At 28.7% G+C, this 21,634-nt stretch overlaps 1 protein-coding gene and 1 long non-coding RNA gene across 2 annotated transcripts in view; one reads left to right on the top strand and one right to left on the bottom strand.

Annotated features, from left to right (window-relative positions):
• The window catches only part of LOC142323263 (cyclin-dependent kinase 18-like), a 147,439-nt gene that overhangs the window by 18,194 nt on the left and 107,611 nt on the right, over positions 1–21,634 (top strand). The window contains exon 3 of the mRNA XM_075362668.1: positions 4,715–4,798. Coding sequence (XP_075218783.1) covers positions 4,715–4,798 — 84 coding nt within the window. The remainder of the gene's footprint in view (positions 1–4,714; positions 4,799–21,634) is intronic.
• LOC142323265 (uncharacterized) lies at positions 4,704–19,635 on the bottom strand. Its single transcript, XR_012756065.1, has 3 exons — positions 19,500–19,635; positions 9,235–9,360; positions 4,704–4,804 (listed from the first exon to the last, which is right to left on the bottom strand). It is a non-coding gene; the product is annotated as an uncharacterized LOC142323265 (long non-coding RNA).

Raw genomic sequence — 21,634 nt, 5'->3', positions numbered from 1 at the left:
TAATACATTTCACACCAGTATTTATCATTGTGATGTGGACCCTCAAGTATCTGTTGAGGATTTTCAATCATCCATACTTGGTACTGTGCCCAGATAAATGAAACCATGCCTCATTTGACATGAAATACAACAAGTCCATTTGTCTGTCAACCATGTTTTTTTTTTAAAGCCAGTCACAATAATAAGATGTTTTGGCTTGTCTATGTTATTAAGAGCATTTGTAAATTAAATCATAAATTATAAAAGAGTAGAAGACTGCTGTAATTGTATAGTATAATATAATAGGAACATCATAGGTAATAAGGAACCTAACCATTCTGTTGTTGCAACAAAAAAAATTATTTTTTTTATTTTTTTTTGTCTTCAGTCATTTGACTGGTTTGATGCAGCTCTCCAAGATTCCCTATCTAGTGCTAGTCGTTTCATTTCAGTATACCCCCTACATCCCCTACAATTTGTTTTAGATACTCCAAACGTGGCCTGCCTACACAATTTTTCCCTTCCACCTGTCCTTCCAATATTAAAGCGACTATTCCAGGATGCCTTAGTATGTGGCCTATAAGTCTGTCTCTTCTTTTAACTATATTTTTCCAAATGCTTCTTTCTTCATCTATTTGCCGCAATACCTCTTCATTTGTCACTTTATCCACCCATCTGATTTTTAACATTCTCCTATAGCACCACATTTCAAAAGCTTCTAATCTTTTCTTCTCAGATACTCCGATTGTCCAAGTTTCACTTCCATATAAAGCGACACTCCAAACATACACTTTCAAAAATCTTTTCCTGAGATTTAAATTAATTTTTGATGTAAACAAATTATATTTCTTACTGAAGGCTCGTTTAGCTTGTGCTATTCGGCATTTTATATCGCTCCTGCTTCATCCATCTTTAGTAATTCTACTTCCCAAATAACAAAATTCTTCTACCTCCATAATCTTTTCTCCTCCTATTTTCACATTCAGTGGTCCATCTTTGTTATTTCTACTACATTTCATTACTTTTGTTTTGTTCTTGTTTATTTTCATGCGATAGTTCTTGCGTAGGACTTCATCTATGCCGTTCATTGTTTCTTCTAAATCCTTTTTACTCTCGGCTAGAATTACTATATCATCAGCAAATCGTAGCATCTTTATCTTTTCACCTTGTACTGTTACTCCGAATCTAAATTGTTCTTTAACATCATTAACTGCTAGTTCCATGTAAAGATTAAAAAGTAACGGAGATAGGGAACATCCTTGTCGGACTCCCTTTCTTATTAGGGCTTCTTTCTTATGTTCTTCAATTGTTATTGTTGCTGTTTGGTTCCTGTACATGTTAGCAATTGTTCTTCTATCTCTGTATTTGAACCCTAATTTTTTTAAAATGCTGAACATTTTATTCCAATCTACGTTATCGAAAGCCTTTTCTAGGTCTATAAACGCCAAGTATGTTGGTTTGTTTTTCTTTAATCTTCCTTCTACTATTAATCTGAGGCCTAAAATTGCTTCCCTTGTCCCTATACTTTTCCTGAAACCAAATTGGTCTTCTCCTAACACTTCTTCCACTCTCCTCTCAATTCTTCTGTATAAAATTCTAGTTAAGATTTTTGATGCATGACTAGTTAAACTAATTGTTCTATATTCTTCACATTTATCTGCCCCTGCTTTCTTTGGTATCATAACTATAACACTTTTTTTGAAGTCTGACGGAAATTCCCCTTTTTCATAAATATTACACACCAGTTTGTATAATCTATCAATCGCTTCCTCACCTGCACTGCGCAGTAATTCTACAGGTATTCCGTCTATTCCAGGAGCCTTTCTGCCATTTAAATCTTTTAATGCTCTCTTAAATTCAGATCTCAGTATTGTTTCTCCCATTTCATCCTCCTCAACTTCCTCTTCTTCCTCTATAAAACCATTTTCTAATTCATTTCCTCCGTATAACTCTTCAATATATTCCACCCATCTATCGACTTTACCTTTCGTATTATATATTGGTGTACCATCTTTGTTTAACACATTATTAGATTTTAATTTATGTACCCCAAAACTTTCCTTAACTTTCCTGTATGCTCCGTCTATTTTACCAATGTTCATTTCTCTTTCCACTTCTGAACACTTTTCTTTAATCCACTCTTCTTTCGCCAGTTTGCACTTCCTATTTATAGCATTTCTTAATTGCCGATAGTTCCTTTACTTTCTTCATCATTAGCATTCTTATATTTTCTACGTTCATCCATCAGCTGCAATATATCGTCTGAAACCCAAGGTTTTCTACCAGTTCTCTTTATTCCGCCTAAGTTTGCTTCTGCTGATTTAAGAATTTCCTTTTTAACATTCTCCCATTCTTCTTCTGGTGCTATAGGAGAATGTTAAAAATCAGATGGGTGGATAAAGTGACAAATGAAGAGGTATTGCGGCAAATAGATGAAGAAAGAAGCATTTGGAAAAATATAGTTAAACGAAGAGACAGACTTATAGGCCACATACTAAGGCATCCTGGAATAGTCGCTTTAATATTGGAAGGACAGGTAGAAAGAAAAAATTGTGTAGGCTGGCCATGTTTGGAATATGTAAAACAAATTGTTAGGGATGTAGGATGTAGAGGGTATACTGAAATGAAACGACTAGCACTAGATAGGGAATCTTGGAGAGCTGCATCAAACCAGTCAAATGACTGAAGACAAAAAAAAATGTTCATTTGGTGTATTATTTTTACTTGTTTTTGTATATTTATATATTTCATAATGTTCAAATGTGCTATTGATCCGTGTTCTACATTGGTCAAACAGGATTCAAGTTTTAATAAAGATAAAATGAATATTTTATCTTTATAAGCAACATATAGAGTGGGTGGGAAGTCCCTTTACATTGTAATAAATCTAGCTTAATTGGGCTCTACTGACTGCCAATTTTCACCACTGATATTGCTCACTGCTGCTGGAAGAGGTGGGAGAATAAGCTGTGGTGAGGATCGTCTGGTGTGTTTTTGTAGTGGGATGACCTTAGTTGTCGTCAAGCATGGAATGATGGCAGATACAAGTATGTTCACTAAAACTAAACTAAAAACTTAAATAAACTAAACTTAAGCTAAAACTTAAACTGTGGAAGAGTGTTTGTTAGCTTGTGTGTGGGTGTAGGAATGTGCATACACACTGATAAAACTTTAGAGCTCATTATGAATGACTTCTTTGTGTGTTTTGAGAAATCGTCGCCATCACAACAAATGTTACTGACATGGGAGAAGGCTTTTGCAACGGGAAGTGTTCATGATGTGACATGCAATGGGAGGCTGAGCACTTGAGCTGAGATGTGTGTTGCTCTAAAGGCATTTATTTATAATGGTCACTGATGAAATCAATCCACAAACGTTGAGTGACAATGACCTTGTTCAATGTGTTTAGGCATGTTAGTTATTGCTTGAATGTTTTCTGAAAGCAAGTGATAAAAATAACGTAATGTTCTCAGACGAGTGTGTGATCTATCAAAGCTCTTGTAACCAAAATGTTTTTTCTGTGGAAAAGACAATCTTCATTTTTTTTACGAATTCAAATACCATCCGCCTCATGGTATGATTTGGGCTGGGATGACAACTGAACATCTCCTTGGTCCTTATTTTTTCGATGATGCAGTTAATCAACACAGTCATCTGAGAATGTTCGATGAGTGGTGCTTCCAGAATTAATGGCAAAAGGGATCGCTAACATCATTACATTTCAGCAGGATGGGTTCCAGTGTATTTTGCTTTGAATGTTCGTAGATGCCTTAATGAGATTTTTCTGGATCGCTCGCTCGGATGTGGGTCAGAAGCCTGTTTTACTGGCTCCATTGTCACCTGACAATGCACTCTGGGGATTTGTAAAAGAAGAGATCAAAAAATGCAGATACATCTACTATGAGAAGCTCCAAGATACTGTTGGGTCAACATTTGAAATGATCACTAATAATATGCTGTTGCGGATGAACAACCAGACATGGAGGCACATATAGTTCTGTTTTGAACATGGTGAAACCCACATAGACATTTTAAATCCATAGAAGGTAAGCTGCACTTATCCTAATAATTTTACAACTATCATAAAGGGACTTCCTGCCCACCCTGTAGAGTCAGTATCTGCTAACAACCTCATTGACATAAATCCATCAAAATTGACAACAACCTTGATAATTTACATGTACATAAAACGTGCCACATCTTAATGGACTGGAGCAGTATAAAATATATAATTTATACAGAACAGACATAATTCAAATCACATACATTTTTCATTCTTTTTTTTTGTTGTAATTATTAAAAACAAATTAATTTATATCATAATTTAATGTTCTATTACATTTGCAAATGTTTGCATATGTAATTGTACTTTACTAATTGTTTGATATAGATGTCGGGCATGTACGGTAAAGTTTATTCCATAATAATATCTTTTATTATCATGGCTGTTGTAATATTCACTAAGTATTTTTTTAGTATTTTATATCTATTAATTAAGAACATATATATATATACTTATGAAAACTATTAACTGATTTTTGTAGAGGCAAAGACAAGTTCAGTTTTATGTAGGTCAGTTGGGATTATAAAAATTTTACTCTACTCATTTTAATAAATATTTTAGTGTTTTAAGGGGTTACATAAATAATTATTGATCAAGGAGTAAGGTTAATTTATTCATTACTATTATTACACCTTTTCAATATATTATTTCTTATATAAAATAAATTTTCAGGTTTCAGCTTGAATGGCAATCTTTCTGCTTCACAACCTCATATCTTTGGATTTAGTTTACGTCGAAGTCATCATAGCCGAGCTGGTGAGTCTAACATATTTAAATACATTTTAATCATCTGTATTATTATATATTTGTAAATTGTATGTTTATATATTTTCTAAATTAGTTTATATCATTGTTATTCGTTTTTGTTTATAATTATAATTTTCTAATACCTCACAAAGATATTGAAATACGTAAGATATTAAAAATATATTTAAAATTGCATTTGCAATTGTGAGACTTAGACATATCATATGAATTTAGGAAATAGCTAATTTTAAACATTGTAGGCTCATGGACTAAAAAGAAATTTGCATGTAAGTTGTCCCTTAAATTTTGTTTTAAAAGTACTCATATAAAACCTTCTTTGATTCCTAGACTCCAAAAACTTAATTTATTATTTCTCAGTTATTTTTGAACAAAATTAATTTTTTTCATTCTGAACTTCATATCTTGTGCTTAATGTTTTAGACTTTTATAGAGCTCTTTTAGATATTTGAATTTTAACATTAAAATTTCTCTTTGGGAACTTTTAATTTTTAATAACCCACTTCTTTGATCCTATAATAAACAAGCAAGTACATTTTCAAATTTTCCCTCCAGTTTTTTCAAACATTTTCACTTGTGTTTGTTTTATAACGGTTTAAATTTGACATTTCAAAAATCTGCTAAAAAATCATTACATTTTTGTTTTAATACCAATGTGATAATTAAATTAAAGGTATTAAGTAAAAGTAATTTTATTTAATTTATGAAGAAGTACAAACCTTGCAGATTCCAAGGTTTGTTTTTGTCATCTTCATTCTGTATGTTCTGGCTTATTACAGCACTAGCTACAGAAATAGTTATGTTTTATCAGTCAAGTTAAGTTTTTTCTCATCAGTTATCTATTAGTGATATTAATTTGTATATAAAAATTGTAACATGCCTACAGCAGAACTTGTTTGGTTATAATTTGTATACGAAATAGCTTTTGCTGATAAGATTCATGTATAGATTATAGAACAGCACACATTTTACATTTAACATGGTATTTACAAAACCTTTTAATTTGTGTACAAATGACTTCTGAACAACAGTATGATTGCCACCAATACTTCATTGTCTGTGAGTGTATTATTTAAACTTTACCTTTTGGCAATCTGCCTGTTTGACGCAGTTATGGTGAGTCCATTTCAGTTTTTATGAAAATTACATATGGTTTCTTGTTCTTAGATGGAATGTCATGTTTTAGAATATTTTTCATAAAATTTCCTCTTTTTAAACTGTAGCTTTTATCTTTGTTAGACAGAGTTGATGGCGAGATGAGATGGGAGAGATTTCCATCACAAACTGATCAATGTTAACAGATAGCATATGTGGTTTCCCTTCTTCACATGATTGATCCCTGATGTTACCCACCATTTCCAGTCTTTCTCTTAGCGCTTATGCATAAAATATTTCACTTTTTCATATTTTACTCCAGCTTCAAAATTAAATTTGTCTCTTCAGGCCATTCTCCTACTCTTGTACAGCATTGTGCCTTTTTCAGTATGTTACTAAATACTTAATTTTACATTGGTTTTCAATAAACTCTTGTTTTATCATCTTTTCTTTGAACCACTTATTTATTAAAAAAAAAAAAAAAATATTAAGAAATAAAATATAATTACAAATTAAAAAATAAAATAAAAAATATGAGGTACATTGAAAGTATCTCCTTGAGAATTTTAAGTCATTGTATCCTCAGAAACATTCCTTATTATATTGCTTTGAAAAGATTACTTTTGGCTCTGGCCAAAACTTCCACAAACAATTACATCTGAAGATTCTTGGTTTGTACTTTATTATAACTTTCACTTTATTAAATCAGTTTTATTGTAGAACCCAGTTTGTTAAATACAGTACAAAATTACAAACGTCATCATGATGTTATGGCATGTGAAACAATAAATGACCATTCTTAACCTTGATGAGATTTACTTGGTCATCTACTGTGCAAAGTATAGGGTATTAAGTGTTATAAATTGAGCCTATTGTATATTCAGCCATTAGTTAAACTACGGTATGTTTTAATTCATAATTTGTTTTATACTGTGTCACTTTGCTGTGATACAATAACAGTATCATAGCACTAAATGTCTAAATAACCTTAGTTGCAAAGCCAGAGTAGCATTAGAAATTTGTAAATCAAAGATTCTAGCTTCAATTCCTAATAAGAGCTTGAATTTCTCTGTTGAAGCTGATATTTCTTCTAAGAATAACTGTTATTTTTTTAAGGAGTGCTGATTGACAGATACTGAAGTACCTGTATAGCTTATTGTTATGTGTGTTAAGTTTTCAAAATTTTTCCACAGTGTCTTGTTAGTATAACTAGAATAATTTGTATATAATTTCTTTTACAGCCTTCTGCTGCACTCTTTTGAGTTTAAAATGAACTATTTCTGTTATCCGTCTGTTGTTAAATTTTATAATCAATGTACTTACTAAAAGCATCAAAAAGTGCTGTATGTAAATAATCATACAGGTGGGTCTGTTGTAGTCATGACCAAAATTTATTTTTAAGTTTCATGTGATTGACTAAATGTTAAATTGGATGATGGATATGAAAGTTATAATTACATATATAATTTATCAGAAACTGGTGTTTACATAGAACAGGAATATTGACTCTTTTCAAAACAAACAGAAATTGAATTTGGAATTTTAATATTACAGCAGGCTGATTAAATGGCTGGTCAGTTTTTAAAATATGGAAGTAGCCTGTGTATCTGTCGCCTAGTTTTTGTATCGACTAAATTTAATAAATTGTTTATACTGAAAAGTTTATAAGCAATATCTTCAAAGAATAGCATTTAAATTAATAAATAAATAAAGTAAAAGTTTAGGTGCATTTTTGAGTGGTAGAAAGAGATTTTATTTAGTGACTCACCATCTCTTTTATAAATAACAGAAAAAGTAAGGAAATTCCTTGATTCAGTTTATGTATTTTTTTTTTTTTTGTTATATGTATATTTGTGCTTCACTGACCAAGTAAAGTCATTCATGACCAAATGCACTGATTTTGATAGTTTTATCTTTTTTTCTTTCTTTTGTTGGGAAAGTTCCTCTGACGGTCCTGTAGTTTTTTTCAGGTAACTTAAGTGGAAGATTCTTTTAACAAAAAAATTTCTATCCTCTGCCTAAACAATTTGATAACTTCCTTTTTTATTTTTTTTTCATAGTTTTTTTTTTTATTGGTTTGCTATCGTATAATAATATATAACCTGACGTCATTCTGATATTTCAAATACTCTCTTGTGAAAATTTAAGGTAAAAAGATAAATGTATTTTTCAGCATATTGCAAAGGAATTTCAGTGTATACTTGCTAGCAGTTCCTTTTCTTATTTTTCTCTTATCAAAATTTAAGTTTATCACCTTTTATGTTTCTTGCCAAGGTTTTTTTCCATGTGGGTGGTACTTTTAAGGGCCAACTCATGTTTTAAATGAAAAAAAGATAAAACTTCAAGAACTTCTAAAAAATTTGATTTTTTGATGGGAGACGTCATTTTAAGAGTTAATAAATAAATAACTGTGTATTTATTTTTAATCTGTAGCATACTTCATAAGTCGAAATTTGAAAAAGGATTAATAATAGTATTTTTTATATTTGTTGGACAGCATGACAAAATATGATAACTTTAAAATTATTAAATATTTAATTACTTGCTTTCAAAATAATGGAACTTTACCTACATACATAGTATTTTACTATTTAAAAAAGAAACAGCTGTAGACCACAGGCTGCCGCTTTATTTATTTTTAAAACTTTTGTTGTTTCACATGTAGTTGAAAGAATTGTGTGATGAATAGTTAATTATGTAAGGCTGGTATAAATATATATTTTAGGAATTATATGTATTACAAAAAAAAACATGAATGCATAAGGTTTATAATTTAATGTGAAGTACATTATTATTCAGTTTTTAAGTTGTTCTTAGTGTTTTCATTTAGTACTAGTTGAGGGCTTCATTAAACTACTGTTTTTAGAGAGAATTGTCAAAAATTTATGACATGATAAGATAAGTAAGTTAATGAGACGTAACATAAAGTATACTAAAAGGATTAAACACATATAAAAATGAATAAAACTTAAATCTATCTTAAATAATTTGATGATGTTTTACTAGAAGAAGTTAATGATGTTTCTATCTTATTTTTTATAATTGTTCTAAAATGTATGATATTAAATGCGTAGAATATAAATAAACATATTTTTTTTTGTTTCATAGTACATTGTAAAATAATATTTCAGTTATGTTATCCTAAAGTTTCCTATCTCATTAAATATTTAATTTTTGTAAAAACCTTTTTTTTACTTTAAAGCATTTATGATTTGTAAGTTGTTTCTGTTAGAAATTGAATAACATTAGGCAGTGAATTGTTGCGTCTGCGATTCATATTATTTTTTATACCTTTTTGATGATTGAATTCTGTAATATGCAAATATACTTACAAAACTCCTAGGCAAGGTAGCGCTTAATTCCGAAATGTCTGGTTAGCAGGTTAAACAACACTAGGGAGTTAAAATTAATTGCTCTTCTTAAAATTTTTCATTCTTTTCTGTGTAACTATTCTCTGGCTGTAAAAAGACAACATCTGATTTTGAGGTGTTTTAATTATGTAACAAGTATAAAGAATCATGTACACCGAATTAAAGCCTACTTGGCTTTTTATGTAAACTCTAAACGTTTTTTAAAGAATAAGAATCCTATCATTAACATTTAAATTATATTAAGACATGGATTTTTATAGCCAGTTTTTGTTGCATTTAATTTCCAAGGTAAAAATTTGAAAAATCTCTTTTCTTAGATGTAACTTTGACAATGTCTGTATAACTTTGACAAAAGAAGTGTGTAAAATATGAAATTAATATATGTTGAAATTTACCTTTACACTCATAAAACTTTGGGTCACTAGTATTTATTTAATGATGGTGGGCTGTTTAACTAAAGATATATCCATCTCTGGTTATTACGTTAGAGTAATTTTTTAACATTTGTACTATTAATATTTTTAGTATTTAACATTAATGAACTGTTTTATAACATAGATTCAAATATTTGATGAAACTGAAATAATAACTAAAAAAAATTGTAAATTAAAAAAATTGTCATTCTTATAACAATAATCAGTATTATTTGGGATAATAAGTATTTTGCTTTTAGGAATCTATGTTTAATTTTTAATTAGATAGAGTATGAAAATATTATGACTGTACTGACTTATAGCAATAGAATATATTTTGTAATGCATAGAACTAAAAAAAAAGAAAAAAAATTAAGTTAAGTATGTTTTCAGCATTAACAAAAGTTAAACTTTTTATTAAGAATGAATTCTTAACGAACTTGTTTTTAATAATAACAATTTAACATATTTACATATTTTAAATCTTGTGATACAAAGTAAGACTATCTATTACAGTAAATTTATGTATATATTAGAACTATATTTATATTTCAAGCAAATAATACTTCATTAAAAATCATAAATCATTAATTTATGTTTCATAAATCATTTTTCTTATAATTTTTGTATTTATTAAATAAAATTATAGATCTTTTTGTATTTTTTTCTTTTCCAGTTATTATAATGTCATATGTAAACAAGTAAAACATTATAGAACCTATATACACTATTTAGGGAAAGGTCATTTTTAGCTGTTTAGATTGAAGAAGTATAAATTTAGATGAAGTATAGATGCATTCAAAATTATCAAACAAATTTTTAGACAAATTGAAAACAAATGTTAACCTTTTGTAATAAAATAATTTAAAATAAATCAAAGTAACTATATGTAAATTATGATGTTATCTACATATGGTAGGTAAACAAATATAATTGTAATACACTGGATTGATTTCCATGGAAATATACAGTATTATAATTTTATTATTAAAAATAACATTTAATAGAAGTGGTAAGGGAATTGAAATTATTTTATATAATACTGTGATCAAATAATTTAAAAAAAATAGTAACCATATAAAAGGAGTTCCAAATATTTTCATCAGTGGGGTAGTAACTGTTTTTCTGTATAAGTCTTCAAGACTTCTATAATAATATCATAAAGTGAAAATTTGACAAAGGTTTTTAGATTTTTGTTTTCATTCATTTTATTTATTTTCAACCACCAGTCAAAATTTATGAATGGTAACATTTTAATTTCTGTTATAAAACATTACTGTTGCTAAAAAAATTATTTCAGTTTTATACATAACTGGTGATATGTATTTTTTTTGAAGTTCCACTATTGCCAATAGATTCATCAGTACAATCTAAATTTTGGTGATGGTAAATATAAAAATCAGCATTTCTACAAATGGTTACTACATATTTTATGCACTTGCTTTGTTGTTGTTGCTAGAGCTTAGAAACTGCAAAAAGAAAAGGATGAAAACTGTATTTTCTGCATATATCTTGAATGTAAACAGTGAGTTTGTTGCTGTTTACATGAATTGTTATTAAATAATATTAAACAGAACAGAATATGATTTCTTATATACTTCTTGATAACAGCTACAAAACAGGTGTCTTCTTTTTGTTATCCAGATTATAAATGGTTTTTGTGTCATTAAAATAAGTTTCAATGAATTTAATTGACCGATGGTTGATAGGCTGTTTTTTATAATAATAAGTCATGTTTTTTATTTATTGTGTCAAACAATAAATAAATATATGTTGAAATTTTACATAATTATTAATTTACTTTGTTTTGTTAGATTTGTTGTTAGAACTTTTATGACATCACCTAGGTGTTAAAAATATAAAATTAGGTTTTCTTGAAAATACAACTTTTATTACAAAAATTTTTTTGATGTTTCTTTTTTTTTCAAAATGTGAGAAAAACTATCAAGAAGGTTAGGCAGAAAATATATGAAGTTAGTTAGTTACCAAGAAGTTTGATATAACTGTCAGTTAGGCTTTCATATTTTTTTTTTTTTGTAGTTTTGTAGAATAGGTAAATCTATATGTATAAATGAGGTTGTTAAAATTACACTGATAGACTAAACAGAAATTTTTAACTCTAAGTGTGATACTATTTCTTGAATTGCTTTTTTGTGTACATTACAGATCTGTAAACACAATTTTTCTATCATCCTTAGTTTTAAATAAATTATGCTCTAAAAAAAAATTAACGGAAAATATAGTTAAAATCTGTAAAATTTATAATTTTGCATGGCCATACTTGTATTAGAAACTTGTGTTGTGGTTTCACTAATGCTTTTCTTTTATAAATAGCCTCAGGCACATCCCGAATTAATGCCCGACAGTAATTGGCTAGCATGTTAGTATACCATTTCCCTTTATAGTGGCTTTCCATCACCAAAATGTCTTGGTGGAAACGTTCACCATTTTCATCACTTACATCTCTGAGGTTGTCCGGGAAAAAATCCAGATGTGAGTGGAGGAAACGTATTTTCAAAAACATATTACATCCCATAGCTCTGTACGAAGTAAGAAGTTGATTAACAATATCATGGTTATTGTCAGATTTTTGTTTGCTGAGAAAAGTTATGCAAACGTTTTTAAATGAAGTCCAAGCTGCACTTTTTACGTTATTTAACATAGAGTTAAATACATCATCTTTGACCGACTCTTTTATTTGAGGACCAACAAATATGCCTTCTTTAATTTTTCCTTCACTTACATTCAGAAATTTTTGTCTGATGTACAAAAGCTGGGACTATCCTTCTTCATTGCTTTTACAAAATTTTTCATTAGTCTTAGCTTGATATGGTAAGGGTATAAAAATATTTTGTTGGGCTCAACTAAGGACTCATGAATAATATTTTTCCCATTTGAAGTTAATTGTCTCATTTCTTCTACTCTTTGGTAACATAATGTTTATCCCTAGCTCGGCTGTCCCATTCGCAAAGAAAATACATGTACTTAGTATAGCCTAACTGCATGCCTAACAAAATAGCTACAACTTTCAAATCACCACATATGTTCCAGCTATGTTTTTTATAATTTATTTTTTCAAGAATGTCTTTCATCACATCATATGTCTCTTTCAAATTAATACCATAAGCAATTGATATTGAATGATATTTGTTACTGTTGTGAAGTAGAACCATTTTTAAACTATACTTGGACGAATCTATGAAAAGGTACCAGTCCTCAGGTTTATAAACTTGTGCTAAGTGCAACATAAGCTCATCAATATTTGTGAAATAAACCAAATATTTTCATCAATAAAGTACTGAGAAAGTTCTTTTTATCAGCTTTGAAAGCCCAAAATTTTTGTATTTTTTTAAGTAAATTCCAACCTTGCAGTCTTGGTCCTAACAGTTCAGCATGATTTTTTGATAAATTTAAATCCCTAACCAAGTCATTTAATTCACCTTGTGATATAAAATGTGGCTTATTGGAAGATAATTCAAAATCAAGATCATAGTTTTCTTCAGTACTGTTTGATTCTTCATCGCTGCTTTCATAACATACATTCACAGGTGGCTCAGGAACTGGAATAATTTCACTGTGAGGTACAGGCCTGATTGCAGATTGCAATGAAGGATATTTTACAGTATGTTTAGATTTTTTAGAAATTTCAGACATGCTTGTTAAACAAGAGTGACTATCTGTTACATGATCCTTTGGTTCATGCCAAACCATGGTTACACCAAATGGCAAAGCCTTCCGTTTACCTTTCAGCCATCCTCTTAAATATACAGAACAATGAATGCATACTATACGAGGAGCCAACGTCTTAACCTGATCACTAATTTTACACTGAAAGTACAAATGATTTGCTTTTTTAATTAAAGGTGTAATATCTTTTCTATTTGATTTTATGGTAAACTCACCACATACATAACAAAAAGCACATCATTTACACAATTTCGAGGCATTATAACACTGCGCTTTTAACTAATTTAAGACAGCAATAAGACTAAACAAAATTAATTCATTCCTAAATGCAATGCTTAATACAAACAACACAGCTGTGTTTTCAGCTACATGTTTTGACTTGCACAGACATGATTAATCTTGTCCATGAAGGCTCACTCTTCAGTATTAGATGTGATGTTATAATATGTGACTGATATGATTTCTTTGTCCAGTATTGTTTATTTATAGCTTAAAAATTATGTTAACAAAGTTAAACAATAAAAAATGAGCTAACAAAATGCAATATAGGAGCTTAAAATGCTAACTATACGTTGAAAAATGAAAAAAATCCTTTAATTAAAATTTAAAAATGGTGGGTGATAGAAAGATCCTGCGTTCATATTCGTTTTCAGCATCACAAAACAGATTCAAATCATGTATCGCATGTTAGGAAACAAAAATTTTGTTTATCATTGTTATAATTAAAGGTAAAGCAAAATCCACTTTTTTATGAGCCAAAAAAGAAAAATAATGGCAGATGTACTTTCTACATTTTTATAAATCAAATTAGGTGCTGACATATATTGCTAATATATATATATTTATATATATACAGTAAAACTTCCTTTAAGAACACTTTCCAATAATGTGAACTTCTATTAATACCAGACACTTTCAGATTCACTGGCAGTTTTATAGTAATATTAATGGATAGAATACTTCACAGTAATGGACCTTCTAAATAATGGACGTGGAAAATGAGTTTACTTACAAAAACTGTTCAGTCAGTTGTGAAAAATGGACAACAGGAATAAAAATTATAATTTTCCTTGTTTTATTTTATACTCAGTGTGACTAATTTTTTTATCTGTTGTGAATTGCATCACTTCCCAGCTAGATGCTAATGCTATGATTTCAATCAATTCATCATTCAGTGTGATCTGTCATCAGTTGTTCAAGTATATATTTTACATTGCACAAGTGTAATATTTTTGTTATGGTATAGTACTGTATTTTTTATTGTAGTAAATTTTCTATGCATACATTTACTGTATGTCCAGTTTTGTGTATTTTATAAAAATCATTACTACCATCATTACTGCAACTTAAAATGTATTGATAATGTAAACACTTGACATTAAAAGAAAAAGTAGCAGTTTTAAATCTATACAAAAAAGAAAAATCCATTGTGCGTGATATGGCAAAATGTTTTGATGTCAGAAATACTCAGTTAAGTGATATCTTAAAAACCACTTGATCTACTAAAGTCATGGAGTGAAAATAATCAGTTAAACAAATGTGCATTTCCTAAAACATCAGGCTTAGCGGTTGACAATATGACTTTTGAGTGGTTTTGCTTATGAGGGTTCATGCTAATAAAATTCTGGTCTCTGGAACTTAAATACATGAAAAAGCCCTAGAAATTGTTAAAGAGCTCTGTTACGATAACTTAAAGCGTCATCAGGGTGTTGGTTAGATAAATCCGAATTAGACATAACGTTTCATTTAAAAATGTTTGTGGTGAAACTGGGGCTGTATATGAGAATTTGGTATCTGACTTGTAGGAAAAGTTAAATATGTGTAAGTTATAAAGAAAGAAACATTTTTAATTGTGAAGAGGCTGGTCTTTTTTCCAGGCTTTGCCCAGTAAAACAATGTGTTTAAAAGAGGAAAAATGTACAGAGGGAAAAGATATCAAAAGAAATATTGACTGTTATATTGGGTTTGAATATGTCAGTTGAATTCGTAAACCCATTAATAATCGGTAAGGCAGTAAAGCCAGAGTGTTTTAAGGGTGTGAACATAAATTCATTAGAAATTGATTGGTATTCAAATAAAAGATTTTAGATGACTAGGGACATAATGATGGACTGGTTGTTAAGTTTTGATTGTAAATGGGAAAGCAAAATAGGAAAGTCATACTATTCTTGGACAATGCAAAATCCTACCCTAACGTTAGATTAGAAAATGTAACATTGATATTTCCACCCCTAATACTACTGTAGTATGTCAACCACTTTATCAGGGGATCATTCAGAACTTTAAAATTCAGTATAGTAAAAAGGTTTTGCTGAGCTTATTGTCAACAATGGATGAAGTTATTGATGCTGATGAGCTTTCTAAAAGCTGTAGTTTGTTGGATGCAATTTTATGGATTCGTATGGCTATAAACCAGGTTCCTACTAAAACAGTGATGAATTGCTTCTTAAAAGCTGGTATTAAACCTCCACAAACTTAACTCCAATTCTGAATTTGAAACTCTTACTGAACCAAATGAAAATTCTGTGGAACAGAGTGAATTACAAGAACTTAATGAACCATTTGGAAACTACAAAGCGTACTTAAACATTGATGGCGTGCTCAACAAGGAGGACATATATCAATTGACATCTGTGATCTTGTTGCTGCCTCAGACTTGACTACTTCCAAAACTAATGATAATTATTCTGATGAAAATGATAATGTTGGCAATGAACCTGGATTTATCATCATCAGTATGGAAGCAACAGAAGAGGATAGAAAATTAAAGCAGTATTTCTTACAAAAAGGATTACCAGAAGGCATTATTTTAATATCAGAGGTGCAGTCGCTTATTGAAAAAAAATATGTACCAGGACTTAGTTCAAAATAAAATAGAGATCTATGTTAAACCATCAACGTATAAATAAATTTTACTTATGTGTATTTGATTTTTACATTATTTTTTGTAAATGTGTTTTTATAAATATTCTTGTATACTTGTATACTGTATCTTCTTTGATTAATATGTTAGTAGCTTACGTTGCTTTTTATTCTGTTTTAGTATAGTACAGTAATTTTATTCTCTTATTTTGTTGCTCAATTACAGTAGTGTAGTATAATTTTTTTTATTCAAATATGAACTTAGAGGACAGTGTTGTTTTATTTTCAGAAAGACAATAAAAAAATACTTGAATTTCTATGAAGTTGTTTTAATTAGGAACTAATCTTTTTTTTAAGTTTTGTTTACATGAAATAAATACCCAGTACTGTTCTATTCTATTCTGTTTTTTTTTCTATACAATAACTGAACATAATACTGAATTCACATTTTTCTGAATAGTGAATGCCTCTAAATAACAGACAGATTGTTGTTCCTGAGCTGTATCCGATATTGGAAAGTTTTACAGTATATATTATATATAATTTTTTTAAATTCAAATAATTCATCACCATATTACCACTGTGTTAATTAAATTCAAAAAATAACAACTTAACCATCAAACACAGTAACAGAAAATCCTAAAAAAAGACTAATACTAATATTAGTATTTAGTTTTTAGGTTTTTCTGATACTGTGTTTTGGTGTTTAAGTTTGTTACACACATACACTAACAAACAATGTGTAGGACTATAAGCTTACTGAACCCACTTTTGCTACAGTTTCTAAAGTAAAAAATAGAAAGTTTAAGTAGAAAAATTAATGCAAAATTACAAGTTATTTTCTATGCTTTCAGAAGGTTTACCTCCATATAGCCATGTTTACACACAAACACACTCATTCACATCTACTAAAATAGGCTTAACTTTTTGCCATGAAAGTTCTTTTTAAAAATAGTTTATAAAGCATAAACAACATTAAGTCTGTAAGGTATTTGTGAACAATGAAGTGATAAGTTATCTAAATTAGCTGATAATTATATTAAGAATATATTTGAATAAATATGTCATATCATTTGTAATTTGATACAGAAAAAAAATGCTCGACCTTTTCATAAGTAATTCAAATTAGTTTAGAAGGTTAAAAATGAATTATCTATTATTTAATCTTGTTCATTAAATAATTTTGTACTTCAGTGTTCTTTATTTTATCATACATCATAATAAAAATTTTAAATTCATTATGAACACAATACAGGATTAAACACAATGATGTATCTACATACACTTAAATTAGTTTAGCCAGTCTGTGTACAAATAATTAAGTTTCAGTTTTTGTGACTAAAACTTTTACCGAATTGTTTAATAATCAATTTTATTAAAGTTAAAATATATTAATAGCAAACAACCAACAAAAAATATTTATTTAAGTAAAATAGTACAGAGAAATGTTTATATTATACTTTCTCTGAGCTTATGTTTATATTCTGTTAACAGGAAATACAAATCCAAAATGATGTTGATTTGTATTTTAGTTGTTAAGTAATCATTAGCAGATGTAAAGGAGTATGTAATACAAAAACAAAACTTGAAATAAAATGTGTTTTATATATATATATATATATATATTGGTCTTAATTCTTTGGCATAGATCACTTAGGATGACTGCTGCAGATAGTAGTGTGTGATGTTCGGCTTGTTTGGAAGATTAATTTTATTAAAACTCATGTAGTCTACACAACATGAACTAATGTCTGCTTAAATCAGTGCTGGCTACTTTATCTGAATTAAGTTAAGCATGATAATATTACTTATTTAATTAATTACTATATGGTACTATCCATTTTTGGTTTTATAGCCTGCTAATTAAAATAATTTCTTTTTGCTTGATATAAACCTAAATTCTTGACAAATCTTTTTAGCTTTATTGCATCATTTTTAACTCTACTTAAGTATTGATAATAACTTTAATCAAGTCACATAATTGTGGAAAATTATTTATGAAGTCATAAAATTTTATTTTTTATAGACATACCTTGTAAAATCAAGGTATGTTTTAGAGAAATTTATAATGTATGACCTTGATTAAGCGTTCATTAAATCGGTTATACTAATTGCAAAATTTAGTAAATTTAGATTTATTACTATAAATTGCACATATAAAAATTCATTATGGTAGTACTAATCTAGCCAAATAGGTAATTAAATCTGTTTAACTGCAATTAAAATAATATGTAATATTGAGATGTACACAGAACAGAGCAGTTTATTTTGTTAATTATCAAAATAGTTTTATAAAGTGATAATTTTCATAACAAGCAAATTTTCAGTCGTGAGAAAAAAGCAGTGATATTTGTAGATAAAGTGGTACTTGCAAGCAATAAAATTATGCAATTGATTTGTTTTATTTAACTAAAAATAAAAATAAAACTAAGCTCAGTTTTAGATAATGCAACAAGAGATTCAGTAAAAATAATTCTTGGAACAGTTATTTTGATAAATTTTAACTAAGAATGTTATAAGATAAAGTTACTGTATAATAAAGAAATAATAACAATAATTTAAGAACAAAATAATAAAATAACATAACTAATTTATTACTTAATGAATGATAATAAAAAAATTGAATTTGAATCATAATAAAAAAATTGAATAAAGCATTCAATATATTACTAAATTTATGTTTGAGGATAAAAATTCATTATTAGCTTTTGTACTGATTGAATATTTTCACTTCGAGTAAAAAATATTTTTTTTTAATACCAAAGTGAAAACACTATTGTAACTAAATTCAGTGTTATAAAAACTAAAAAAAGTAATTGGATGATAACATGTAGGCAAAGTAAAACAGTGGTGATTTAAATTGTACCTTGATAACATACTTTTCTATTAAAGCCATTAGGTACCTGGCACTCCCTGTAAATTTCTATTAATCAATAAGTAGGATTTGATTGATGATTCACTGCATTATAAATGAAAAGTAATAATTAGGAGTAAAATCTTTATAGATTTTTGTGAGCAGTTTCAAACTTTCTCAGACAGATCTTGGATCTTATTTGTAGACTGTATCTTAGTTTTGTTTTTATGAGTATTTTGTTAGCCAGGTTAATTTATTTTAGGAAAAGTATTTTGATATTTTTTCTGAATCAATTAAATAACTACAGTAAATCTTTTATAAATCATTTCATTCTTTGATGGAATTTAGAATGAAATGAGTGAAAGATCTTTTTTATTGTATACTACGTATGTTTAACTTTTATTAGTTACCTTGAATAGATTATGTATTCATTTTGACAATATAGGCAGGCCTTTGATCATCGGACTGTTTTTGTAGTGCTGAATGTACCGTAAATCTTGACTTTTTTGTATGACAAGATTTACATACATACGCGCGAGCGCACACACACAATAAATATATATATATATGTAGAGAGAGTGAGTGCGATTGAAGGGGAGGGTGAGAGAGTATACATTCCTGAGTGTGTAAATAATTGTGTCTTACTTGACAAACAGTGCTGTTATTTACTTTCCATTGTATAGGTTCATTCAGTAGCATTTTAAAAAAAAATATGTTATCAAATATTTTTAATATTGATTGTTTTAAAATACATGATTCTACTTCTTTTTTTTAAATTTGTGTATCTTAAATAGTTGCCGCAGAGGATTGAAGTATGGCGTTTATAAAACCTTATATGTGTTTGACATAAAAATTAAGATGTTCACTACTTTAAAATTAGGCTCTCTAATTGTTTGTGACTTTTGGGCTTTAATTATTTATTATTTATCTAGTATAAGTCAAAACGTTTAGTGTAGTTCTCTACCACATCTCATTTTTCAGTATTATACTACTTTAGTGTAGGCCGTATTTCCACTTAATCTTTTTATCCTTAGAAACTGCAATTTCATAATTCGTGTACGGATAAAACAGTGTAATTTACGGAGGATTATGAACGGCATATTGTAGTAAATATAAACTAGGATATTACGATTTTATTACTGACATAGCAAGATTTGAAATTTGAGGCCTTCATTCGTAATTGACGTAGAGCACACCGATCTTGCTACTGCAGGTGCCTGTTGTGCATCATTTTCATTAAAAGTTGCGTACACACCGTAACATTCGTAATGCGAGTCAAAAGTATACCGTAAAATTTTATACAATAATAAATACATTTACAATTCTTTAAAATGCAATATCAGTTTTATATATTGGTAAGATTTGTTTTTTATTGTACTTTTTTTTAATTTCGCGTTCTTACAGCCCAAATAAATTATCTGATCAGTGAATGCCTGTGGTGCGTAAGTGTACGATAGATTTATTTTTCTACATTATGATGGCAACCCTGTTCGTTTCTTTCCGTGCACTGTCCCTGCTCGGTAGTAATGTAGTTTTTGTATTCGTAGGCTGGTGGTCTGGTCGTTAGGAGTTCGTTTTATCGGTTTTTAATTGACGTCTGAGAAAGTGTTTGTAATGAATGAAACGGTTACTGTTGCAGCAGTATCATTTAATCTAACTATTACAACCTGCATTGTTTTTTATTTCATAGCATTTAATTGTTTTTCGTTGAGTGTTGCTATTGCCAATAACCTCTGAAGCGAAATTTCGATGTGCAGAAAAATATAACCGTGTTTTACTATCGATCATATCGACTAACGGTGCATTAATTAATTACTACTGCTATGTTTAGTAAATAATTAGGATAATGTGGAATTTTTTTTTATTTAAATCGGAATTGATTCCGTGTTTTTTATTCTTGAGATATTTCACTGTTGTACCAGATGACGGCTAATGAGCCTTTAATTATTGTTGAAAAATGAAATTAATACTTTTTAACAAGTTTATTTGATGCAGATAATCGAATTATAATTATGAATTTTATAGTTCATTTATGTTTTTTTTCTAGTCCCATAATAATTTTCTGAACACTTCTCTAGTCTGATAGTAGATGATTTCTTGAAGGAAGGTATATTTGTTTACTTAGTACTTATTCCAGTTTAAATATGCTAAAATTTTTAACCGTTCGAAAATTGTCAAAATAAATCTGATTAGTTTAATTAAGTAATTAGCATCAGTTGACTTTATAAGTGTTAAAAATTGAGCGATGGATATAAAATCATTGACTAAAAGTTCTACTTTTAATTCTTTTACAACGGGTAGTACACACAAGATTGGAGCATGGTTTGCTACATTGAGTGTACGCTCAAAGAAGGCTTCTAAAAGTATAACTTTGGGTAAGTGGAGTATTTTGTTGGCTTAGTATGTATTTTTCAGGCAATTAATTAAATCACTTTGTGATTGTTGTTTTATATACCTTTCACTGATTTATTTATTTATAAATTCTGGATGGACTACCATCATTATCACCAGCAACTATTGTACAAAGTTTAGATAGTTCTGATAT

Source organism: Lycorma delicatula, chromosome 4 (genome assembly GCF_047948215.1).
Source record: "Lycorma delicatula isolate Av1 chromosome 4, ASM4794821v1, whole genome shotgun sequence".
Taxonomy (NCBI): domain Eukaryota; kingdom Metazoa; phylum Arthropoda; class Insecta; order Hemiptera; family Fulgoridae; genus Lycorma; species Lycorma delicatula.
This window is presented reverse-complemented; position numbering and strand designations above follow the sequence as displayed.